Here is a 26,756-nt window from a genome sequence, read left to right as displayed (position 1 = left end):
GCAGAGGAGCAGCAGTGGGCACGAGGATATGATGGATTCACCTTCAGGGACCCTGGGACTCAGTTTGGAAGCTCAGGAGCTCAGGCAGCCCATGGTGTGACTCTGCATGCCCACACCGAGGGATGGCATCTCCCAGCGGTCCAGGGGCAAAGCACCTGGCAAACATCATGTCACAAAGAGACCTTCACACCCCGTGTGGTCACACAACAGAAACTGAAAGACTACAAGCCACCACGTCCCTGCTTGTGTCCCTTGGTCCTATCACCCCCCACCAAGCAGCCTGGAGGAGAGACGGGGCAGCAGGGAGTACTTTGGCACAGAAAAGAGTAATCTGCAGCTGCTGGGTGTGCCCCAACCTGTGTGACAGGACACCAAGCAGAAGACAGCATCAAAGCAAGCAAGGCATGAGACTGGAGAGAGGGAAGTGGCAGGAGAGCAGGAGCCAGCATCATGCAGACGCTGCTGCCTGCTGCCAGGCACAAAGACTTCTCCAGGGCCTCTCCCGTATTCGGTGAGCACAACAAGGAGGGCAAGGTTAAAGGTCAGATGGAGGAACCCGTAATATACAGGAAAAATGGGTAGGTGAAGTGAAGAGGGACATAGGTCTGTAGAGAGAAAAGCAGGATGGGGATACAAGCCCAGGTGCAGGGCATGGTACAGAAGAAGCCAAATTCAGCTAAGTGTTAAAAATCCTTTCAGCAAAGATGCTGCTGCATGCAAGTGCTGAGAGTTATTCCACCCCACTGCAATACCAGCTTCTTGGGAAATATTCTGCTTCCTGCTGTGATAAAACAAAGCCCTTAAAAATCCACAACTATGAAGATTCCATTAAAAATAAAAAAAAAAATTGCACTGCCTATCTATACCCCCTGATCACCCAGCTGCATGTGTGACGATGCTCACATTGCCTTGTTTTCTTACAAGTTTAAAGAACTTCTGTTTCCTCACAATTTAATTCATGTGAAACGTTTTGTTCTCAGACCCTGTGTACTTTGAGTTTGCTCTGGCTGGGTTCCTCCATCCTGTTGCCAAGCTTATGCGATTCCAATCAGCAGGATTGCTGCCCAAACAAAACACAGTCCCAGATACAAACACCCTCCGAACTGCAGGGAACTTCAGAGCCAGATGAGAATTTCATGACTGATCCTCTAACATCTCTCTACACTCAGCCAAACTAAACCCCCCGACCTCAGCAAATCTGAATACCTAGGATATTCAGCGACCATGCTCCCCGTTTAGCTGTAAACGCTAAAAAACTTAAGTCCCAGTATAGAGATCCACACCGGAGTAATAGAGTCAGTATCTCAGAACACCAGTAAGCAGGAAAATAAAATTAGAAATCCTTAAAGTGTCAGTGAAGGAAGTAAAATAAACCATAGTACTACAATAGCTTTTTTGATATATAATTTTTATTTATTTATTTATTTATTTATTAACATTACAGTAACATTAACATTCCCAGTCCATTATTTCAGTGGAAATTAGGCATGTGGACTGAAGGTGTACAACTAACTACATCTAGTTGGATTTGGGCTCTGACAGTTTATTGTTTTACTGATAAGTGTAAAATAGGTTTTGCAATGTGTTGCTATGCTCAGAAGTCAAAGAAAACCAGCCTGGGAAACATGGCCCCCATGCACAGAACTAAAGGAAATTAAAGTCATCCTCTTTATCTGCTGTTCATCTTCTCATCACCAGAGCAGCAGTACCTCTCCAAGAGCACTGTGACCACATGCAAGCCTTGATTTTTAACTAGATTACATTTCCAAAAGTACCAGTATGCCAGAATTTCTCCATGCAAACCCAAGTATTTATCAGCCCCTGTACTTTTCAGCCCAAATGGGAACCAGAGCACAGGCCCAGGAGAAGACTAAAGGTGTTTTTTGTTGGTTTGTTGTTCTTTTTTTTTTTTTTTTTTTTTTTTTTTTTTTAGGTAAGAAAGGGAAACGAAAGAGTGGATAGAATTAAATAGGAACTGATAAGAAAGGAAAGAACAAAATAGGACATGCAGCGGCATAGATATGTCAAGTTCATTCACTTTGATTTTGAGCTTGACCCCTTAGCTGCTTTCCAACATACTTTTCCCCTAACATGTGTTTCCAGGAGAGGTATTATTTGGTATAGCTGGCCCAATATTAAAACAATGGAAACCTGCAGCACGAAGGTGGTTGTTGCTTTTTCAATTTGCTCTTGGAGGCTTTCCAATAATTTCTGTGTCAGAGGATGCTTTAAAACATTCTTTCTCCTCACTCTGAGCCTGGCAGAGCGAGATCATCTTGTACAATACTTGCCAGACAGCCACTGCGTTCCCCAATACAGGTCTTTCAAAAACAACAACAACAAAAAAGCATTTCAGTCACTTTCACTCATCTCCTTCGCTTTTTGCAATAAATCGATGACTTGTTAGGCAGTTCTGTAGTTCACTCATCTCCCTCTTGCCTTTCTGGGACTTGCTTCCTGAGACAGGGCTAAGGACCGGATGACAGAGGTGTCTGCTCCAAACAGGGAATTTGCTCTGATTTATTTGTTAGGTACATGCATGTTTGCTAACACTGTGCAGAAAAAAAGTGTCCAAATTCTTGCCAAAATTATTGGATAAATATGAACCAAATTAACTTTTGTAACAGGTCTATTAATTCTTGTATTTACGGCTATGAGATAGTGATACAATCCTAATGACATAATACAATGGTAATCCACTCCTTTCTCTAAAGCTGTCCATTTTATCACTGACTCCTGGTTACTCTTTGATTCTGTTTTAAAGAAATGGCTTTTGTGGGTCTGACACAGTCCCCAGACTAAAGCCTGGCATTCCCAAAGGTCTCAGAATAGGGGTCCTCCTGCTTCCCAGGGATGTAAGCCATCTCCAGGTGAACAGACCTGCTCCTTCAGCAAGTCACCCTCCTTTTTGGAAAGCCTCTATCATGTGTATCCCCCCAGCCTTGCAGAAGACAAAGGAAGAAGCTTGAAGGCTTTAGCCTCCCCTCTCTCCACACATCCCCATGAGTGCCATCAGGACATGCTCCAGGGCATACCCAGAGGAACCACGTCTGGCCAGCACTGCTGTCCCATCACACACATACACGTCCTCTCTGGCCAGCCCTACACTCACAGGCCTTTCATCTCCTCTGCACTATTAATCCTTCTCACTACCATCAGCAAATTATTCATCAGGGAGGCCCTCTAGAAGGATTCACGGCGATACAAACCTTTGGGGCTGAAGATCCAGAATACAGATAAAACTCGGGTCCCACTGCAGTGCAAATGCATAACCCCTGTCCCCAGGAGATTTCACACAGGAGGTCTTCTCACTTCTTAAAGCCATGAATAAGAGCACACCAGAGAGCCTATGTCAGGAGTAAGGGAGTCTACAGAAAATGATCAAAAATACCCTTCCACAAAGTGTCTCATTAATTCAGCAAAGCTTTAGAGTTGGATAATTGACAGCATTTGCACCAAGAAACCTTTACAAAAGGAAATCAAACCAACTCATTTACATTCCTGTTTCTCCTGCAGCTACCTTACTGGTTGAGTTAAGCCAAAACAGACAGATGCAACATTACTCTGCTTTTTGCAGCACAAAATCATTCAAGTGAAGTGGCTGAGAGCGGCACTCCCCCTGCCTGGTGCCGACCCATGGCAGCCACAGGCAGGACAGCCCTCTCACAGCCACGGGCTCCGGATGGAAAGGCTGGATCTGCATGGTGTTTTCAAGGTTTTCCAGAAGTAATTAATGTTTGCTGATGTTTCCACTTTTCTGATTTTCAAAGGCCAAGTCCTTAGTGCTTGATGAGAAGGGAGATTAAGTTCCCGAGTCTCCCAATTTAAGCACCCAAATCCAGAGATACTCAGAAACTCCAGCTTCCCTGTAAAACCTCAGTTTCTTCTTTAATTGCCAAAGTTCAGGTATTTTTGCAGAAGCCTAACTAAACCCTCTGCTTAGTATTAAGTTTCAAAATGCTAGTGATTATACTTATATACATGTCTACAGTTCTTAGAACAACAACAAAAAAACATAAAAATAAAACTACAGAAAAGAAATAAAATATGCACCAAGAGATTCAACCAAAAGCCCTTATCCCCCCAAGGCATGGTTAATATACTATCTGCAAATACATATGGGACCAATTAAACAGAGCTAACTCCTCACAAAGGCACTGCAGCGTCACTCTGGAGGAATCCACAATTGATTAAACAAACTCCAGTAATTCCATTCTGGAAACACGTACTCATTCACAGCTAAATCCCAGACTTTAGGAATCCCCTATGCCATGCAAAAACTATCCCTGCTTCCACAGAAATACAGGGCAAAACAGATACAAAGTGCAACAGGACCTGCACCAGACCCCTTTTTGCTTCTGCTTTACATGTGCTACTATGTTTACCTACACCTAGCGTTACTCCTGCTTTGTACAGCAGTAGCTAGACCTTGCTATTTCAGACCTGTAATTCAGCATCACCAATGCAATGAAGCACATTGACTGATGGAAATATTTAATTGTTTAATATTTAGCTGCATTAAATGTAAGAGTGCAAAACTATCCCAAGTGTTCCCTTCCAGCAAGACTGGCATAATTTAAGACCTCAGGCCTGCATAAGGGCCGTCGTTCAACCTCTTACATTGGGAAGACAGATTCCTCTTTTTCTGGGAAGTATACTCTCACTTTTGCCCAGTCTGCTCCAAGTTTTGACTGACACAGCAATGACTGGCAAGTTTTCCATGCAGAAAACATCTGCAAAATAAACAACCCTGCACATCAGCAGACAAGCAGAATAGGAAAATCATTCTTCTCAGCACATCCCCGTCTTTTCTCACCCCACCCCTACAACTGATGGTTACCTTAAACACGATCCTTTCTCAGCTACCTTACAACTAGAATTTTATTTTGTATCCAAAAAAAAGCCAGTGAACTTTGAGAGTGTGGGTTCACCTTCAAGCAGTGAAGTTGCAGGAGACACGGGAACGTAATTGGGCAAGGTTCATTTTCCTTTTTAAATGTTTCCTGGTGCAAACCCTGCCAATTATCACAAACAAAACTTTAACGCAATTCAGGCTTGTGGGAAATGAAATAATACAGAACATCAACAACCAAGGAAAAGGGCCTGGGCTTTTAAACCTCTGAGCTTGCCTAGATGCAGATTTAACATATGCTCCTGTAATGTAAGGCGATGGAAGTATTCCGAATGCCCAAGACACTTCCAGTCTCCAATGTACATGTGTTGGGCAGCTAGTTAAACAGATGTGAAAGAACCAGGAAAATTAAAATAAATGAACTGCCTGCCCAGCATTTCCCTACTGCCTTCTTCCTTTGCCCCATTCAATTTAACTTACAGGCATTACTGATGCAGTTATTCCAGCATCCCTCAAAATGCACAGCGCTGTAATTCTACGGGAGATGTTAACAAGGTGGCTTTTATCAAACACAGTGCATCTGAAATCTAAATTATTTACCCTGAAAGAGAAGGGAGGGAAAGAATTTAGGTGCCTCTGATAAAATATTGAAGTTTTGAATCTTGTGAGTACCAATTAGTTATTCCTCTGGGGAAAAAAAAAAAAAAAAAAAAAAAAAAAAAAAAGACATTTATTTTAATCAAAAAAGACATGTATTTGGCTGAAAAAAGCAAACTCTGATGTAAAATGTTTGAGCAGCTTTACATACTCAGTCCTCTATAATTATAACAAGGTTGCTAAAAATTCCATTTTCACAAACACCACTACCACAAATAAATAATTGCCAAAATAAATCCAGTAGATTGCCACGCAGAAATGTGTCTTCTACAGCTTAACTTGTGATAATGTTTTTTATAGCATGTCTCTCTGCTCAGATTTGCAGCTTTTATTTGCATTCTGACCACAAAGCCCAAGGGTTATCAATCACAGAATCCACTTTTTCTTGTATTTGCAATTCTTCATGCTGCAGCCCTACTTTTGAACTGTGCTTATCTAAGCTATTTCCATGTATAATGGACATACAGCTCCTTCAAAAAAAATCTCTGGGCCAAACTGATAAGCGATGTCAATGACGGCAATCTGGAGAAAAGAAAAATATATATAAAGCTGATTCTGGCCATTTACTGATATGACAGTAATCAGGTAGGCAGCAGATACGATGCAGATGGATGCACGCATACGGGGATTCAATGTGAACCTTCACATTGCTTCTGTGTGAGTCAGCCCCAGTTCTGCCATGGGAGAAGAATCCACATGGGGCTTTTGAAGGGACTCCAGAAAGTCTCCCGTCCTCTGCCACAAACATTTCTAGGAAGAGTAACTGCCTAGCTCATAGCATCTGCTACAGCTGCCTACTGTTGGAAAGGGAAGATCATTTGTGCAGCACTTGAAGCAAACACCAGCTAGTATCATGAGGTCCAACTCCTCTGACCGAGTGCCATCAGCAGAAGAGAACCTCAACGCAGAGCTTGTCAGATAAGCTGTACGGCACACAGAGAATAACGCAACAGCTATGCAGGACCTCACCACCATGCACTGCCAGCTGATTTTTCATTGCAACTGCCGGGATCCCCAAGACTGTCCACTACAAAGCTTTCTCTGCCTACATGCTGTTCAAGAACATGCAGCACTCAGTGCCCCAGACAGGCACAGAATAAGGTTTTGCCTTCAGTCTGCACTTGGGAAAGTCAGCAGAAGGTCAGAGCCCAGTGCTTGAGATGGATATTTCTCTTCCTGAGGGCTGATCCCAAGCTAGATGTCTGAGGATTGTCTTCGTGCATTCCGAGTTTTACCTTTATTTAAAAGAAAGTCTGTGAGAGTGTTGGTGCTGTTGGAAAGTTACTTGGGAGACCACCACAACTAAAGCATTGTCATTCCAAATAAATAAATAAACAAATACATCTGTGTCAGTTCAGTCCAGAAGCAAATCTTGAAACAGAAAAACCCAGAAGTGGAAAGTCTGGGTGAGCTGTTAGTCACAGTCACGGACTTTGAGGGGGCACTTGAACTCCACATCACTCAATCACCACCAGTTCCCCTCCAATATACTGACCTTTAACCCAACTACATTATCTTGAGGCTTAGGAGAATTCCGGAGTGGAAGGTATCCTTGTTTGATTTTTATTTTATTTCAGAACCCAGGTTCTCTATCTAGAACAGATTTTCAGATGACATTAGAAAAGCCTCAGAAATAACATCAGTAAAGATTTGCATGCACAGCTATTTGCACAAGGCAAATCTACAGTTTTACAAGACAATCAGATAGATAAACATCTGTCTGCTCCATTCTGAGCAGCTGATGAGTGCAGGGGACCTTTGATCATTCGACAAAGCCTGTTCCCTCCTGGGTGCAATCCAGCAACCACCATAACAGAAATGTTTCAAGTTTTGTTTTTCAACATCTTTAAGTGCTGGTTGGGTATCATAAGCATCTCAGTGTCATCCACGCTACAAAGGGCACAACAGGGAAAATCAGAGGTTGAAGAGCTACATCATCTCCCCACAGAAACACGAACACAAACTAAAAGTTTTCTGTTCAAGGCAGGCGAGCATATGCAGTGCTTATCCATAAGGAATGGCAACAGCTTTCGACTGTTTCATGATGAAAAAGCTAAACAACAAGTACATCTGCTGAAACGCTGATTTTTAAAAATAATTATTTGTAGAAATAAAGATTAGGTACCATCTGATGACCATGGTATTCCATGCAGTGCTCCATCCCTTGTATAAATAGGGAACCAGCTTCAACCCGCACATGAAACCAGGCTGTGGCTGTAATCTATTTTCCCTGTAGCATCTGTGGAAAAGTGATTAGTTCCAACTCCTGCCCTATGACATGAGCATTTCCACTTTCATGTTTTATCACCACTGCAGTTAGAAATTAACTGGCTCTGGTGACTACCACTGATATTCCCAAGCCAACAGAACAAAGATGTTCCTGAAGCAGATTTGGGATTGCCTTTTCCGCTTACACAGTAGACAAATCACAAATGCAGTTTACTGTTATGCTGCCAGTATTTAATAGTGTTTAATGGTGCGGTATGGGTCTGAGCGAGGGCAGGGCACAAGCATCCCTATGGAGAACAATTAGTGCATCGGCTCCACCACAGCCTCTCTCCGTGCCCTCCTCCCTTCCTGTGCACTGCTGTACTGGAGAACGGGAGCAAAATGAAGCTTGCAGGCTGAATATTTGCTGAATTACCAGTTCAGACCAGACAATTCCATCAGCAGCTCCGGCCGCCTGCCCCAGGCCCTGTAAAGCACTCCTGGGTGTCACTGCCTGTACTGGGTTAGGCTGCAGCCAGCCTGGCTGCCCACCACGGCTGCTTCATCATCCTCAGCTGTCACGGAGGAGGGTATCTCCCATTTATTCGGATGTGTGTACGCACACACAGCAGAAGGAGCGAGCAATGCTCAGCTCATTTTCCTCCAGCCCATTCGGTTTGGAAGAGATCCTTCTCCATTTCAGTGCCTGATGTGTTCTGGCCTCAGCCGCTTTTCCATTTGGCACGCAATCAAACCTTATTTAGAGGAAACCCAATTCTTCTATAAAAGTTGCATCTCAATAAATTGTGTCTTACCTCTCTTCCCTACCCATGTTCTAAGGGGGAGAGGACTGCAGTTCTCCCAAAGCCGTTCCCATTTGAACATTGCTTTCCATGTCCACCTTTCAACTCTCAAAACTGCAGTCAGTATGAGAAAAGGCACAGCAAAGAAGTGAAGCTGTCTTCCCGTATTATAGTCACGTAATAATCATAAGCAATTTCTCAGAGAAGTCCTCCAGGCACAGTTTTAATGTTAAAGCAATTCTTGCTCCATTTTAACCATCCAGTGATACAGAGCTGATAGCCCAGCTCATTAAAAAGTACAAGACGCCGTTTCAAGAAATGCCATAATTTCTTGGGCAGAGTTTAGACACGCTCCACAGAGCAGCCCGGCTGTTCAACCCCAGCACTCAAGCCCCTAGGCTTTGGGCTCAGGTGCCCATAATTTCACTGGGAAATTCAGGTGGTTCTTCTGCTAAACCAGGTGCTACACGCAAGTGAGACACTGCAAACCCACTGTACATTACCCATCTCCAGCAACTCTGCAAACATCACACTGCTCTGCTTAAGGCCTTTTTTTTTTTTTTTTTTTTTTTGAGGAAGAAGGAAAAAAAAACAGCTATTTTTAAAATAAAGCCTACTAGAAGGAGATTAACTATCCTTAAAAAATACTTGACAGCCTCTTTGCATGTTATTGAGTGGCCCATACATATGGCAGATGAGTGCAGTAGAAGATGATAATGCATAATGATAAATAAACACTTCTGTTTAAAATCCATAAGCCTACTTATGACTAGCTTGAGACATACAAGTATCTACAGCTTACTCAGTTCAAGAATCCTCTGCTTTCAAAATGTCCATTCAGCAGCCCTGCCAGATATTGTTTCACAATACTACAGGCTCACTTATTCATAAACAAATCATTAACATTCTTGACATAAATCCATAGTGTACAACAAATCCCAGCTATGATAATGTTTTACTACATTTGCTGTGCCCATCATGAATGGGAGTTCTGTGTTCACCAAAAAAAAAAAAAAAAAAAAAAAAAAAAAAAAAGAAATCAACAAATAAAAGGCAAATTATTCACTGCGAGAAAACCGCCAGGGTGAAATGCCTATGCACAAATTACAAACTAATTATGAATTCCATATAGTAAGAAACCTTGTGTTCAGTTAGTGAACCTGGATGTCACAATTTACGCAAGAAATCTTCCTGCTAGGACTCTAATAACTAAAACCCTGATAGTTAAATATGGAATGGCAGACTTTTAGAGTTTTCTCAGCTGCAAGGAAAACCTTTTACACGTTCCCATTCCTCCAAACACAGGCACAAAAACCATCTGAAAAGATCCATCCGAATCCCTCCAGCATTCACACATTGCTATGGGTTTATTTACAGCTCTGTACCAGAGGTTTTCAGCCAAGTCCTGAAATGATCATGGGCCATTTTTATATGCATACATCAAAGCTTAAATTAGACTAATTAAAATGAATGGAATAGCTTAGGGAACTCGTCAGGACTAGGCTGCTTCTTCTCGCGGAACAGCCTCTGCGTAGATGGCAGCACAGAGCAATGCTTTCAGTCGGGGCTTCCCCAGCAAGAGCCTACACATGGTCCAAAACCACAGCCACCACAGCAGCATCCCCATGGGGCGAGAGGGGCAGGGGTCCGAGGGATGGGATTTCCCGAGCAAGGCCGGTCTGCAGCACCTCCAGGGACCAGCCAAGTGGTCTGTCACCAGCAAAACCTCAGCGAGCATGGAGTTAAATCCTCCACCATGTCCCCCAGTTCGCTAACGCCTTCCGCACCTTATTTAAAGAATTAAACGTCTTCCTTAATGGCCATGTTTAAATAATTAGGAAAGATACTGGGAGATGGTTAAACTTTCCATTGATGCTCTTGGCAGATGAAAAGTACACTCCGAAGAACTGGATTTCTCTGTGGATTGATAAACAAAACGCAGACTGCTTTCTGTGTCGGCTGCCAGCTCAGCCCAATAAATAAAAGATGTTTTCAATTCCGGAAGAGATACATGTGCACCGAATGATTTAATATTTAGCAAATGCTATCCCGCAGGAAGTTAGGCTTCACTTAGTGCTCAGAGCACAGCCCTTTCGGCACAGGCGGCTGCTTACTCGCAGTAAGTAAAAATATGCGCATGGCTGAAATGAGAGCTTTGTTATTTCTATAAAAGCATGCAAGTATTTACTGTTACACTGCAGCACTTACTAGGAGCATGGCCCCTCTTGTTATTATTTTGATTGACATGGTTTTTCCATTTCCAGCTCGGTTTAGCTCCAGTTTTGTGATAAGGTAACGGCAGGGCACTCACGTGTTGATACCCAGGGCACGGCTAGCTCGCAGTCTTCAGGCCTGAGCTGCTGGGAGACAGTCTGCAGCTCAGGAGAGCAAATTTACAGGATATATTTACGGGTTTCGCTCTGTCTGTACCCAGCCTTCAAAGCCATTTCAAACCTACTTTTGCCAAAAACCGACCAAGGTTATCTAGCCTAGCTTTTGGTACCACAGAGGTGACTAACCTTAATGGCTCTTCAACCCCACATCTCTTGAAGTTGTAACACATCTGTTAGTACAGAAACAGTCAGGAATGAAAGAGTGCAAGCAATGAATAAAATTAAGAAACTCGTTTGCCTCCAGGTTTCTGAGCATCCCAGAATCACCAGTTTAGACTTTGCTTGCAACACTAACAGACACACACACACACACACAAAAAAAAAAAAAAAAAAAAAAAAAAAAAAAACCCACATAATTTAAGGAATTTAAGGCGGAAAATTACACACAATCACATCCACGGAAATGAGGCTCCAGAGAAGTCCCCAGCTACGAGGGTCAGGTTGAAGCAATACACGACTTGAAAGAAGGCAAGCAGCTCCGCCAGGGACCAGCAGGGAGGGTGGACAAGGACTGAGGCATTTGCAGCATGACAGCACTGCAGAGTGGCAGCAGAACAGACAGGCTGCGTGAAGCAAAGCCCAGCCCCTCTGTTCAAAACCTGAGTGCACCTGAGGACATGTGTGTTTGCTGCCTTCCATTTCCTATTTTCTGGAAAAAGCGATATTGCAAATCCCAACTTTCCTCTGCTGACTGGAGACAGCACAAAAAACCTGCACTGTGCAAACCCACAGCCACACATCTCCTAGCACTCCTGCCAGCTGTTCACTAACCCAGCTCAGAAACTAAAAGAAACAACACTTTAGCTTCACAAAGCAAAAGGCAAAAGCAATACCTGTCTGCTCTGGCTGGGCTCACCTCACCCATTTATCTCCTTCAGTACACCAGTGTTAAATCTTGCACTGATCTAGTTCTCAAAAAAAAACAAACAAAAACACGAACTACCAAAAGCCAGCCAGCCAAGCCACAAGCCTCAGGCCCCTGCTCCAGCAGCAAGGCTGTCTGCATTTTACCAGCGATCTCAGCCAGGAGCAGAGCCAAGCCTGAATCTTCAGATTACCCTTTGCAAAATCTCAGGACTGGTGCTACCAAAAGAAAAGAAAAGATCAAGCAGGTTGACTCCGATTGTTATTTCTGTACCTATGTTTATTAACTCTGGATACATAAAAGAGAGGAAAGCTTAAGCAGTGCTAGAAAAACACACATTGATGTTAACCACAATGGCAAACTAAAAGTATGCACTGAACCTTTCCTTCAGCCAGGAAATACTTTCAAGCTGTTTCTTTTACAGCTAGTCACTGGGTAGGAAATGCTTTTTAGACAGAAAAATATTTTCTTTTCCAGAAGACTCCATAAAATCCCTGTGCAGAGTGCATTCGGATGAGAATTAGTTACTTGTTTACTGCAGTAGTTCAATACACAGCTAGACCCAAACCGACTAAACAACTTATTTCCTCTGGTAAATTAAGAGTGGCCTCACTTAATGGTCAACACAAACAAAACAGTTTGATTTTAAGGAAAAGAAGAGGCCAAGCACTGGCAACACATCTGCTGACTGTAAAAAGCTGAATGGCAACATCAGAGTGCAAAGGAGGATCTCCTTCATGTACCTTTCCTTTTTTTCTACATGAAGATATTCCAGAATAAAATGTTACCAAATGCAATGAAATTGAGATGTTCTAATATATGAAAATAATGTCCTAAGCCCTGAGCTATTAATTCTGAAGTGCTGTGGGCTGTAGCTTATCATTATCATCTAGAAGCGAGGAATGGTTGTAACAGCCAATTTCATTTCTCCCCAGTGACTGAATCATGTGCTAGCTAAATCATTTATTAATGTCAAAGGCTGACATTTTTCAATTAAGATAATGAGATTCTGGAGGCTCTGGCCATCTGAACCCTGTTTGTGCACACTCGTTTGGCAATTAAAAAGAAAAAAAGGAAGCAGTCTGATAAACTGATTTTACTTAAAGTGAGTACTAAATACTAACAATTTAGCATTAATCCTAACACATATCTACAGCTACGTTCTGGGAATAAATATTTATACTTGTAACCACATAGTGTTAAGGGTTAACATGAGGTTAACGAGATATTAATCAAAACATAGACATTAGAAATTGGAACTGCCTGAAGTCATCTTGCCCCCCATTGCAGCTCCTCTAGTGAGGACCAAGCCTTTGTCCATCCAGCACCTCAGCAGACAGACAAACAGCATTTCAACATTGCATGAAAGTTAAATCAAATCAGGTCATAGAAATAACATGGTACCAGACAAGCTGGTCCAGATGTTACCAAGATCTGCCCAGACTCCACGTGCTCAGTTTATTTTATTTTGTTTCCAATCAGTTTCCAAGATATGATGATGAACTAATTAAAAAAAAAAAAAAGTGTTCTCTTTTGAATTCCAGGTGTACAAAGCAGAACAGCATTAACCATTCGCTAGAGCAAGCCCTGGGTCTGCACATGGGATCAGGTAACACACCCAGGACCAGCCAGCATATCACAGCACGGCATTCGCAATACACACTTCGTGCCACAACACTGTCAGCTCCCACACACATCCATCAGGGTGGGCAAGAACTGGTGGCACACAGTGACGCAGAGCTCACAGCTTCTCCTTTCAGACACGAGTCCATCCCCAAATTCTCCTCTGAAGCCCACAGGAGTTTTTCCAAGCCCAATTCCCCACGTGCCATGCACTGTCCGGCCAGCCCCTGCTCAGCTGGAGGCCCACTGGACTTCAGCATCCCCATACACCACTGACAGGAGGGATGAGGTGGGCCAAAGGCTGTGATACCAACGGCCAAGCATCGCCAATCACCCAGGCAAAGCGAGCTGCCTCAAAGAGTCGCCAGAGCTGCTCCACACCAGGGCACCACCACTGCGCAGCGTAAAGGCTCCAGCGCGCAGCTGCCCCTTGGCGCTGCCAGCACTGGCACCGCAATGACCTTTCAGCAGGAAAAACTGATTATGCTGAGGAGGTGATGACATGCTTAAAAGCCATTCCTCCATCCCCAGGGAAGGATAACAGACGGCCAAGCTGTGCGGTGTCACTGCTCCCATTGTAGTCCCCAGCGAGGTGCCTGCAGCCCCGTTCCCTCCCCAGTGTGCCAATCCCATGGGTAAGATTCAAGCTGGCACTTAAAGGAAGCCCTCACCTGCTCCGCTAGCTGGATAGCACTGACAAAAGAATTCATATCTATAACACAGCTATACTGCTGCCTGCTGATGCCTGCTAACTGGGGTGCTACAAAGATGCCAAGCTATTTTTCTGGAAACTATTATGCAGCCATAACCACTCCGCTGCCTATAGCTCTGGAGCACACTTGCAGTGATTAACAATGATCAGCTTCGTTATCTGGCTCTTCAAACTCCCAGCTCCCCTTCACTATCTGTATGGGAAGTCACATATAACGCTGTAAGGCCTTGGACATTTTTGAAAGCAGATGTTTCAGTCTGATTTTGTTCAGGTATATGTTGAGTTATAAAACTCAGGAGGCCAGATCTAAAAATTTCCCAGAAAGCATTTTAAAATAAAAAATAAATAAATTAATTAAATTTTAAAAGCACTAGATAGCTTTTGGAATAATAAAGAAGAATATGACATCACTTTCCTATTGTGCTACATATGGATTTGAGAATAAGAAAATGTTGGAAATTATGTTTTTCCCAGGATAAGACAGACTGCTCTCTAATTTCAACTCTGTAAGGACAGCTGCTGGGTAAGAAACATTTTTCGTTGCTCCTGATAAATGCTGGGGAAAAAAAAAATGGAGTAGGCATTTTAAACCCTTTGAAGAAACAAACATTAAATTTTTTTGCGAAAACATGAAAATAAGAAAAGGAATCAGAGAGACTGTATTCACAAACAAGAAATACGCTTTTCAACCAAAATCTCGAAAACATCTGTTGAAGCCAGGCCACAGCCCACGGACAGCTGGAGGCTGCAGCAGGGGGTGGCCGTGGGCACTGCAGGGCCGCAGGTCGGTGGCCAAGAGCCTGGGATGCTCCCAGCCTATGCCTGGGGACCCAGCATGGCACCCATGGGCCCCCTTCACACATTCTTTACCCTCACAAAGGGAAAGAGCCGTGTGACCACCAGGTTTATTAATGCTTCCCTAAATATTTTGCAAAGTGCTTTTCTCCTCCACCCCAAAGCAAGCGGGCTCCCAGCTCGCAGCGTGACACAGCCATTCCGGTTGGATACGTAACAGCCCCTTGTCCAAACAGCGAGGGCTCAGTCAAGAATGACCTCAGTAACAACACGTTCCAAACAGAGTAACACAGAAACGTTCAGTCTGGCTCGCTTAGACATTAAATCTTTTCACAGTCACATATATCTGCTTAAAAATAAAGGAAAAAAAAAATCAGGTAAAATTCGGACACTCCCAAATACACATGAGGTTTCTTCAGAGCAAAAGAAACCCTGGGCAGCTCCACTGACATTAGCAATAGCACTTAGATTAATACCAACTTACCAAGATCAGAATTTGGACCAAAAGAGATCTGCATATAGATAGATGGGAGCAAAGTTTATCCCCACGTGAACAAAGTGACATCTATTTAGACATTAATGGTGTCTGAAATGTCTGAAATTCTCTAGTTTGATATAACATCAGTGATTTAAATGCCAAACCACATTCACTTCATTTATCTTGGAAAGCTTCACATACACGGAAGAAAACCCTCAAAGCATAACACAGAAACTGAAGGTCAGCCTGTTGCTTTCAGAGAAGGCATAGTAAACTGCAGAACAAACCAGTTACGGACATTTCCACAGTTAATGCTGCTCACCGCACATGGATATTTTTCTAATGTCATGTAAGCAGCCACAAATAACTCCTGCTGTTGAGAAACAAAAATCCTAAATTGAAAAGACAACATAACAGCCCTCTGAAAATCATTTAACAATATTTGTGTTTCTCGTAGCCAGTCAGAACCAAGTCATGCCAGTGCAAGGTTTTGGCAGACAGGGCTCTGCGCTGTGACAGCCACAGCCCCCTCCGTTCCCCAGTTGCTGACAGCTCCCCACCAAGGGGACATCCTGCTGCCCCCACATCCAACAGCTCCACATCTCTATAAGGCACTTCACATTAGTCCAAAGCCTCTCTTGTTGATGTTTTGCTGACAAACATCCCTAGATACGTTCACCTACCCACACCCCACTGCCCCACTCCAACCTGCTGCAGCCCTGTCCTGGGCTCACAAAACCAGAGGAAGCCTGTCCGGCCATGGGGTGAAATCCCTCAGCTGCAGCAGTGGGATGGCTCTTTCCAGGAGAAGAGCTTTCTAACTCATTTCAGCTGTTGCTTGCAACTCACGACCTCTTCAGATATGACTCTCCTTAGTCAGATGAGCTCCACTGCTTGTGCCCAAAACTTGTCAGCATCTCAGTCATAAGAAGGATGTGGGAGAGTGACTTCAGGGAAGAAACAATTAAACAGTGACTAATTAAAACTTTAGTGAATACTGTCCTGAAGTGCCAGGGCTTCTCCTTGCCCTTGATTATGAAAGTAAGTTGTCTCAGTCCAAGGCTTGCTCTGTCCCCCAGGAAGGCTGACCTTCACCTCTCCAGACCCTGCAGTGAGCCCAGTATTTCTGATGGGGTTGTCTCCTGCACCAGGCTGCCCAGTCACCACTGGACAGATACCAGGAAATGGCTCAAACTCTGTCCTTGGCAGTAGATGAGGAAAATAAAAACCCCACGCCTCTGTCCTGGGGTTACTCCTTGGAAGTGTGCATCCCATGACCAAGCCAGAAGCTGTAGGACTCCGTAAGTGAGGCACAGGGAGCCATGTGTGACCTCAGAGCTACCAGAAAGAACAAACTGAAGGCTGCCATGATGATCTGCAGTAAAAGGCAACAGCTGGACCACCTTGGCCCCTGCAACCTTTAGAGATGTGCAAATCCTCCTTCTGCATGAACTCTTGATTTTAAAGGTACAAGATTAAAACGTGTAACATTTTTGAAAGGCAACATCCCAGCACCAAGCTTCTGGGCTCTTTAGTGACTCTAAACACAAAATCAAGCAAAACGCCCACTTTCTAGCTGGTCTGCTCCTGTGATTTTTCCAGTGAGTTTTACAGGGATTAAATTCTCTCCTTCCTAGGTTCACACTTACCTTCTTCCTCCACCCTGCCCAGTCTACATCAGCCAAACAGCAGAGAGACACATATTTTGGTGACTGCAGACACGATCCTCTGCCAGCCATGGAATAAACACGTTTCTCCTTACAAAGTGATGGTGCTGCAAGGAAACAGTTGGATGCTGACATCCAGAAGAAACTCAAGGTACCAGCCAGAAGAAGCAGTGGCAGTGAGAGTGCAGGCTGAACACAAGACATGGCTGCACTTCAGGGAACACTGTTGGTGGGTTTGGTGCTCGCTTTGCAGCTCCTTTTTGCAGGAAACACCAAAGCTGTGTTCACTGTCAAGGTTTGCTCAAACACACAGTTTTTCAACAAAGGCTCAATGGCCCCTTTCAGCCAAACTGTTGAGAAGACCACTGTGAAATTTTCAGAATATCCTTCCTTCTGATTCTAACCCAAACAACAAAGCCCAGCTGTGAAAACTGAAGCCTGCACAGATCCACACTGCACAGCCTCCTCCTGGAAAGCACTGGGACAAGATTCAAGCCTCTACAATTTTTGTTGATTCAATGTTATAGTCAGGCACAGAATATTCCTGCGGACTATAAAAAACAAAAAACAAAACACTGAGGAAAAATAAAACACCTCACGTTAAAATTGATTTACTGTCATTCAACAGTGCTGGAACTGGCAACACGGAAAGCAACATGGACACTGTAGAGTATGCAAGCCTGGAAAGCATCACAGAAACAGCTCACTTTACACTCCACATGTACATCCAAGTGCTTCCGTGTTGGGGCTCACCTCTACCTTAAAATATCTACATATGAGAAATGTGCCAAATTGCCTGGTACCCCGCAGTAATACTGCCTGTGTCCCCTCACACACAACCCCATGAAAACTTCACTCAGCCCACCATACATTTTGAAAGCCCTAATTGCCAAGCACCACACCACCAAAATCTGTTCTCCAGGCCTTGCTTTGACTCCTCCCTGACAGCCTTCTGAAGGATGAAAGAAATTCTCTGCCGCCTTCTGCCAACATGCTGAGTGGGGATGCAGGGAGGAGGTTTGTGCAGGCCTCAACCCCCAGGCAGCTCAGGGAGCTATGGGCAGGGCTTCCAAAAAGAACTTTCCTGGTCAAAAACTGGGAAAAAAAAAAATCCAGATGGAAAAGCTAAAAATTGGAAAAAGATTCTATTTTTAAAAGTCTCAAATCGGGGAAAAAAAAAAAAAAAAAAAAGGAGAGAGAGATTAAAACCCTGTTTTTGAAGCCTTATGTTTTTGCTGTTTGTCTTGGTGTGCTCCAGCTCCGCACCAGAGTTGCAAGAACCAGCACACCCAGACACAACCCTCCTGGTGGCAGTCTTGTTTCCAGCAGAAGGCAACACTGGAAATTTGAGAAAAATGTCTCTTAACATAACACTAGAAACCAAATTCAGCATATTAATTTGGACTGGTCAGGTTTGATAAATAACAGTAGAATTTTTGTTTTTCTGTTTTTATCAGAGAGACTAGAGGGAGTGATTTTCCCCCCAAGGAAAACCCCTGTTTTCAGGTCAGTATCATCATCAGCTCAGAAAGCGAGCATTAATCCTGACAGCAGGAAAGCTCATCTCCAGCTACAGGAAAGCCACCAATAGAGTAAGATATGCTATGCAGAGCCTCGACCTGCAGCCACACAGAGAGGAAAGGTTGCATCTGCCCACACCTTTTGTCTCTCAGCACCACAGCCCACTCTCAGGAAGGAGTTCCACAGTGCGGAGAAATGTTTGTTTTAAATGAGGCCATACAAGCTTTCTGGATCCATGTAACAGCACGGTAGGTGGGATTGCTGCCCTGCCCTGAAGCCCAGACAGAAGGTCAGTACAGACCCCAGTGGAGCTTGGACTAGCTCCCATTGCAAGATCTTTAGGGCAGCTACTCCCCCGGTAGGACCAGACTTCTGAACACCACTTCTCTACAGGCGCTGAATGAGTGGTCATGTTTTCAGAAGAGCTCAGTCCACCAGGTAAAAAGGTCTCTGGAAAAGCCTGGCCCCAAATGGAGGCTCTGAATATTTGGAAACTTACTCCAGGGTCATTCTGAACGCTTGACACGAAACGTATGGAATATCCATCTCTGAAACCCAGAGGGAGCCTGGAGCGGGAAGAAAGAAGCGGCCACAAATCTGAGCTCCAGGACATTTAATTAACTTTCTATCTGTTCACAGTGTTCCTGGCAATTCCCATCAAATATATCTGGAGAAAATATTTTCACATGAGCAGACGTTTGAAAACCATCTGGAATGGCACAGATCCAGTGCCATGAAGGGGCACAGCACAAGATTGCCAGTGACTTTGGTGCCACGGCTCTGAGATACCTGCGCTCACAGCTCAGGTCAGTCCTCAGGAAGCCCATCAGGGATCCGGGTCACACACAGGGCTGTTAAGGCTGCCTGGAAGCAGGGTCAGCCATTAACCAGCAAGAGCGGAGTGGGACAGCCAAAGAAGGCCTGGGGCCTATCCCAGACCTCACTTGAGGCCCTTGGCATGGGGGTGAAGGAGGCCTGTGAGGGAACAAAGGCAGCAAACAGTGGGAATGGCAAAATTTTTAAGCTTCTGAATTTGCACTGGGACTGTTGTCAACAATAATTGGTTCATCAGGAAAGGAGCTACCATTTAAACACAGCCAGTGAAAACAGGCATGGAGATTCTTCAAAACAACCAACACTTAGAAGCCGATGCTGAACTGCTAAAATAGGGGTCACTGTAACAAAATCAACTTAATCCCTCTGAGACTGTACAATTTTGCTGGAGTGCTATCATTAAAATAGATATCAAGTATCAGAATAACACAACTTTAAAAAAAAAAAAAAAAAAAAAAAAGATTCCCCCAAAGACTTTATGCATCAAGATTTGTATTTGCTACTCCGCATTTTCATAAAAGGTCACATTAGGTCTTTTCACAGACACTTTACCCACACAATCACCCACATTTAAAATCTTTGCTCAAAAATTTTTATGCACTTAATCAAGAAGAGCCCAGCAGACTAATGCTGCTGTCATCTGCAACTTTCCAGCTATTATTTGAAGTGCAAGTAAGTTCAATTATTATACATGAAAGCATTGCAGAAAAGAAAGCAAGTATCAAACATCGCTTGAAGGGACTTTTCAGTTCCACATCCACAAGCACCCAGGCCAGGCTCTCATCCTGCTTGTGCAGCACGCCGGATGGCAAGCAGAACCACCACCACCCCAACCCAGGCACAAAGCCCCTGCAGCCAGAGGCTCTGCTGCCCAGCTGAAGGCCTGCCCGCTGCACACACGACCACCCATAGAAGGTGATGGCAATGCTGCTATGGACTGTACTACTGGCTGCCATCAGGGAACAAAAAAAAAAAACAAAACAAAACAAAAAAAAAAGCAGGCAGGTAAAATCCTGAACTATTTAGACTGAATGCTTTGGGCTTTGACCGACTTTCCTCAAGGAAATCATTGCTTATTTTTTTTAATTATTTATTTTTATTTTTCTTGGTCATCAAACAGGCTGTCAGCTTCATAAACTGAAACTGGTAGTACACTATAAACGAACCCCTAAGATCACTTCCCAGAGGGCTTTCCACAAAACAAGTCACTGATTTTGATTTTCTTTCAGTCATAGAATGCTTCCCAAAATTAGCATTTTTCCAGAGCCATTCATTTTCTACAAAGAATAAATAACGTAAAAAAAGGCTCTGCCCAGGCTAAGTGGTGCCAGATGAGCTTGGTGCAATTCACTGAGTTTTGTTTGAAAGATCTCTGACTGCTGCAAAGTCGTAGTAGCAAACTGGCATAAAAACTTTGATGCCTTGAAAAATATCCTGTAGCTATATAATGCCAAAACACTGTGCTGTGAGATGTCCCGGACGTTTGCATCCACATGACTTCAGCTTAAATTTCAAATACTTTTCACTTTTTCCTTCTGACATAATATTTAATAAAACCAGAGTTCAGTAGTAGTATCACTCCCGCTATACATGTCTTGCAGCAGTTTCTGTCTAGACAGCTGTTTGTATGCTTTACACTTGCAATCTGTTTGTGTTGGTTTTAAGGAGGAGTTATTCCATATGCTGTTAAAAATTTGAAGAACACTGCTTCAACTGACTGCACAGCGCATTTTCAGTAGACGTGCATCGGAACACCACAAATATAATATCAAGATGAGAAGCTGATTTGAAAGCACCGGCAGCACCACATTACATCTCACAGATACAAACGTTGCCATAAAACCAGTGGCAGAGACACACACATCATGACCCAATTACCTTGAAGCCATCACATGTGCCACTTTGCTCAAAGCTGGTTTTTCTTCAGGGAACAGTTTCCATATTGCTGACACAGGAAAGGTGTTTGATGTTTACCCTAGGTGGTAGGGGATATTTTCTGAATACTGGAAAGCCCTGTGCAGCGTACTGCACGGGTGTGGGGACTCTGCCTGCTTTCCAGTAGCGTGGGGCAGAAATCAAGGGACTGATTAGCCAGAGGCGACCACTTGCCCAAGAAATAACATCCAAAAGGCAGAGATGCAACATGGAATGACGGCAGCAGGCACCACCACTTCTCAAAGGCCACCAGTGGTACCACGCACAGGACAAAAGCAAGAGCTATTTCCACAATGAGAGCTCGGCACAGCTCTGCACAGGGACGCTCGAGGTTACAGCACCGCCGCATCCCCTACTCCTGAAGGAAATGTATTTGGACACAGCGATCCTCTGCCCACACGTGCTAGGAGAAGCAGGAAGACTTATAAACAGGGCTTACGGACAGCCTGAACTCGGAAACTATGCACCCTCAGGGATTTATTATCTAGAAACAATGTCTGGCATCAAGCTTCCAGGAAAATTTAGGTTTCAAAGCAAATACCAGTCATCTCACAGACAGGCAAATGGAACTGCATTAAGACCTTGGTTGTTTTCAAAAACCACTTCAGAGCCCTCACGGGAGCAACACTGTGGCCAGCAGCTCTGAAATCCCAGCTGCGACCCTCACGTCCCAAACCAGACGCAGAGGGTACATTTGGAATTAATTTTAAATACGGATTTCAGAAGAGTTTTGGCTTTATTTCAACCAGTGCCATCACAGCAAACATCAAGCCAAAAATCAGGCAGCACTGCCTGTGACTACCAACAAACTCTGCCACAAATGGCGTGATCAGACCCATGCACAGAGGGCACAGGGCGCCCACAACTGGAGCCCAGTGATCACAACCAGCGGACCAGTGCTTATATATGTGCTGCACCTCCCAGCGAGGACTCCAACAGAGGCAGGGCACGCAGAAGTCCTCTGCTTTCACCAGCATTTAGTTGAACACAAACGAGAAGTGCTGCCGCAAAAATTAGAACAGAAAAAGTTTTCAAAAAAGACACAAAGATCATCCCTTTTACACTGAGCATGAAAAATGCTAATGCCTGTATTACCTGTAAAATCACAGCCTTCTTACATACCACACCAGAGTGGCTGGTCCCTATGGTATACTCAAGCAGTGTCCTAGCCCTGCAGTGTCCCACATAAGTAACAGTCCCACTGACTTTAGGGAAAATGCACGGGGCCGAGATATTGCTATAGGTAAAAGAATGGCGGAAGGGGAAGGGGAAGAAACAAAGAAGAAAAAGTGGTATTGCATTTTCAAGGAAATTCCAGAAACCTAGATATCTACGTTTCTCTTGCTTATTCTTCTACTCCATTTAATTCCATTGGGAACTACACTGGGAGTCTGCTGGGATTTTTGTACATGCACAGCCAAGGCCAAAAACTTCAGCACAAACTGTGAAACTTGACAGGACTGAGCACATTTGGAACAACAGCAGCTTTTACGTGAACAGCCAAAGAGCAGGAACATGCAGCCCTGTTGCACACCAGGTGCGACTAAGGAAAGGAGACCCACAAGCAATAGACAACCACTGCACCCTTCCCAGAAGGAGGCAGGTGTCTGCACGCTGCCACGAGTGTGCCCTTCTCAGCTAACCACACACCGCTGTCCTCAGCGAGGAGGGCAGGGCTGACCCAGGACAGCAGGCAGCCACTTCCAAAGTCGGCTCACAGTCTCTTACTAAACCAGGCCAAAAGAAATATGCAGAAAGATGAAAATATTTTCACTGCCGTTTTACTTAGCACAGAGCTACAGCACGGACTAATAACAGACCTGCACTTTGGCACAGCTGGAAACTGACGCAAGATGCATCTGAGTCACAATGACACCACATACAACTCACGAAAGCCCAGCTCCACGCTCTCTGCACCCATACATCAGCTTGAAGGAGAGCCTACAAAAGACAGAGCTGGAACCTGCCATATACATCCCCCAAACACTGCTGCATCTTGGCATGACTGGCACATAACTGCAGAACATGTCAACAGAGACCACAGGACATCATCGACTCTACCCAGTGCCCCAGTAGCCAAAGCCTCCCCTGCTGCAGCCCAAACCCCATGCCCAGCACCCTCCCACCCACGCCACGGGGAAACACCAGGGACGAGGTGGGGCCCCCCTCACGGTACCCTGGTGGCACCGAGATTTGTTTCACAGCAGCTGGGTGGCAGGAGACAGGGAGCCTGGGGACAAGGAGAAGGACACAGGACACCTGAAACTGGATTAAGATGTTGACGTGGAAAGAAGGGGAAAAAAACACGTATTTATTGCTTTGCACAGGCTCCCTGTGGGAGGGCCAGGCAGCGCTGCCAGCAGCTCTGGCCAGGCTGGTGATGCACAACGTGTGGTGGTTCTTGGAGACAAACACAGAGATCAGGCTACTTAGAAATGACCATGTCTCAATTTTATTTTTATTTTTTAATAAAGTTGGGAATATTAGATAATCTATTGTCAACGCAACTCTGGCTTGTGTGTGTACACCTTAGAATCCAACTTTTAATTAGGTGATTGCATCCCAGTGACTCAGAGCAGCCTTCCTCCTTGGTGGTGCTCACTGCACTCATTTTGCCTGTTGTTCACTATGTTTTTATTTAACCTCATGTGAACACAGAACTATTAATGGCTTCTTGAGTTTTTTTCAAAGCTCTCCTCTTCTCATTCCAGTAACTAGCACAAGTCAAAATGTCATTTAATTTGGGAGGTTTGGATCCCTCTGGCTTGTTTTTGACAGCACCTACAGCTCTTAATACGCTTCCCCAGCAATTCTCAGTAGCAAGAACCACAGTTACAGACTCAGCATCTTGGGAGACTCAGGATGCCCGGAGGCTCCAGCTAGAGGCAACCAACATTACATTGCACAAGATCAGTGACCACTGCTGAGTGGTTCGGGGCTCCTGGCTGCCTCCCACGAGCACAGCCTCCCCTACACCTCAATCCCACTGCAACAGGTAAGCGAGGTGCGCGTCCCCCCCTCAGGCAGCCCAGGTTCCCGGCAGCATGTGGTCTTCCCCATGCGCTCCAAGGGAGAGATGCCTGCATGGGCACGGGATGCGATAACTTCATCCCTGCGGGCTGTCACAGACTGCAGCGGGACGCACGCGCCCGAGGAAGCTGAGTAAGGTTACACTCACAACTTTCCTCTGCACAGCATAAGCACTTGATTCTAATTAGCCTTTCACGTGCTCCTAGGCAGCATCACCCACTTGTTACATTAGTATCTTAGCTTTAAACCGAAATCCAAGAACGGGACACATCCATACCACCCAGACCTGCACACCACTGCTAAGCTCAGCCTTCCCCTTCTCCTCCCCTCCCTCTGCTGCTCTTTGTGCCAAGTGCTGGGTGCAGCCTCAGGTCCTTCCCCCACAGCATCCCGGGGGCACATGCCCTGCCAGGGGCACGGTCCCACTGGAGTGCAGGTGGAAGAGGTGCCCCAGCCTCGGCACCGGGCCCAGGATCACCATAACACAGGTGGTCTCGCTGCTTGGCTTCGGTACCCACAGGTTTCTGGCTCATGCAGAGGAAACAAACAAATAATAATGCGTTTACATAATAATATTACATAAGGTTCATAATATTTACACCGTAAGAATTTACACAATAATATTTGTCCTGGAACCCACAAACTATTGTTCCAACCAACTACAAACCAAGCTCCTGGTCCTAGAGCAAAGCATGCCTATTGGAGAAAAATAACTGTTCCTGTTCCTGGCTGGGGGGATTCACGCTCAAAGATCTGCTCTGCGTGGCTTTAGTATCAACTCAACCCAAACCTCTGAATTTTCTGCTTGATGGTATCAAAGCAAACTCTCAATTTCAATTGCAAAAGCCACAAAAACCTTTAATTGGCAGCCAGCTAAGCCAGACCGCCGGTTCTTGCTTAAAATGCCCGCTCCTCTCTCAGCAGACACTTGCTCTGGAAACTAACGAAGTCGACACAGCGGAGCTACAAAGTGAGTTGGATTTCTTCTCGCCGCCTGCCTGTCTCAGATTTCACCCTGATTTTATTTACATGCAAATCTGCATAAAAGCATACATTAAAGAAAAAAAAAAAAACAAAAAAAAAAAACGCAGAGAAGCGGGGCCAGCACCCTGCCGAACGGGGCCGGAGCTCCCCGACCCTTCGGGACCCGCACCCTCGGCGGTGCCACCCGGCCCCGGGGCACCCCGCTCCCCCGGGACCCCGCTGCAGCCCCTCGGACCCGCAGCGGGCACCGGGCGCGGGGCAGCCCCGCCGCACCCCCCTGCCCCGTTCCCAGCCTCTCCGGGCCGGGGGCGAAGTTGCAGCCGAGAGTCCCGGGGATGCTCCGCCGGCCCCGCCGCCTACCTGCAGGCGCTCCGTGGCCGGCTGCCACATGGTGCCGCGGCGGCGGGAGGCGCTGCCGAGCGCGCTGGGTCCGGGCGGGCGCGCACAGCTCCGCTCGGCTCCGCTCCGCTCCCCGCTCCCCGCTCCCCTCCGCTCCGCTCCGCGCCCCGCTCCGCCCCGCTCCGCCCACGGCCCGCCCCCGGGCGGAGCGGCACCGGCAGCAGGAGCAGCAGCGGCGGCGGCAGGGGCACGGTGCAAGGGGTGGCCCCCGGTGGGTGCCCCCGGAGCGCGTTGCAGGGTCGCGGCCGGGCTGTGAGCGAGGCTTCCGTCAACGCGGACCTCGAAATTGCTTCTGGAAACGCGCCGCCGGCATGGCCCTTACCGGGGACGGGCTAGTGAAGGACATTCGAGGCTTGTAGCTTGGCTAACTGATGAAGCAGAGGGGCTGGGCCCATGCCCTCCCCCGGAGGGGAGCGACTCACCCCACGGGGTGCTGCCCTGCTCACCCACAAGCTGACAGGGTGGCCCCGTGTGTCCCCGTCACCCTCTCATTTCTTCCAGCTGATGCCAAGGAGGCATTTCCTAAAAGCCCCGCTCTTTCCCAAGCAAACTTTGATGCTGCCCCTCTCCTAACAGTGTATCTACCTGCCACCACTGCCTGTAGCAGCTGGGAGCACATACAAACCCTAACCCTAACCCTAACCCTAACCCTAACCCTAACCCTAACCCTAACCCTAACCCTAACCCTTCTGTCAGCAGCACCTCACAAAGCAGGTTTGGGATCCACAGCTAGTAGGAAGGGGCCAGCTGTATGGCAGGAGGTTCCTTCGTTCTTCGTTGACATGACTTTTGTACAAACCAAAACCACCGAGGGAAACCTCCGCACGTTCTGTGAAATGGGTGGCATGCTATTGCAACAGAAAAGCACAAACACTCACTTCATTCCCAAAAGTACGGGAAAGTGGAGAAAATGCCCACTGTACGCTTCAGCCTGTGTGTTACACGAGAGGAAGGCAGGAATATGCTTGTAGGTAGGGTGGGGCAGCTTGGCTGCAGGTTC

At 45.7% G+C, this 26,756-nt stretch overlaps 1 protein-coding gene across 2 annotated transcripts in view; it reads right to left on the bottom strand.

Moving 5' to 3' along the window:
- Nucleotides 1-25,830, bottom strand: part of PID1 (phosphotyrosine interaction domain containing 1) — an 81,966-nt gene extending 56,136 nt beyond the window's left edge. Inside the window, exon 1 of one of the 2 annotated variants that reach the window (XM_032193752.1) lies at nt 25,718-25,830. In XM_032193752.1, coding sequence (XP_032049643.1) covers nt 25,718-25,747 — 30 coding nt within the window. In that variant the 5' untranslated portion in view covers nt 25,748-25,830. Of the gene's footprint in view, nt 1-8,532; nt 8,576-25,717 lie in introns of those variants that run through there. The other variant, XM_032193753.1, reaches the window with a different exon arrangement.
- Nucleotides 25,831-26,756: the final 926 nt, after the last annotated feature.

Source organism: Aythya fuligula, chromosome 9 (genome assembly GCF_009819795.1).
Source record: "Aythya fuligula isolate bAytFul2 chromosome 9, bAytFul2.pri, whole genome shotgun sequence".
NCBI lineage: Eukaryota > Metazoa > Chordata > Aves > Anseriformes > Anatidae > Aythya > Aythya fuligula.
This window is presented reverse-complemented; position numbering and strand designations above follow the sequence as displayed.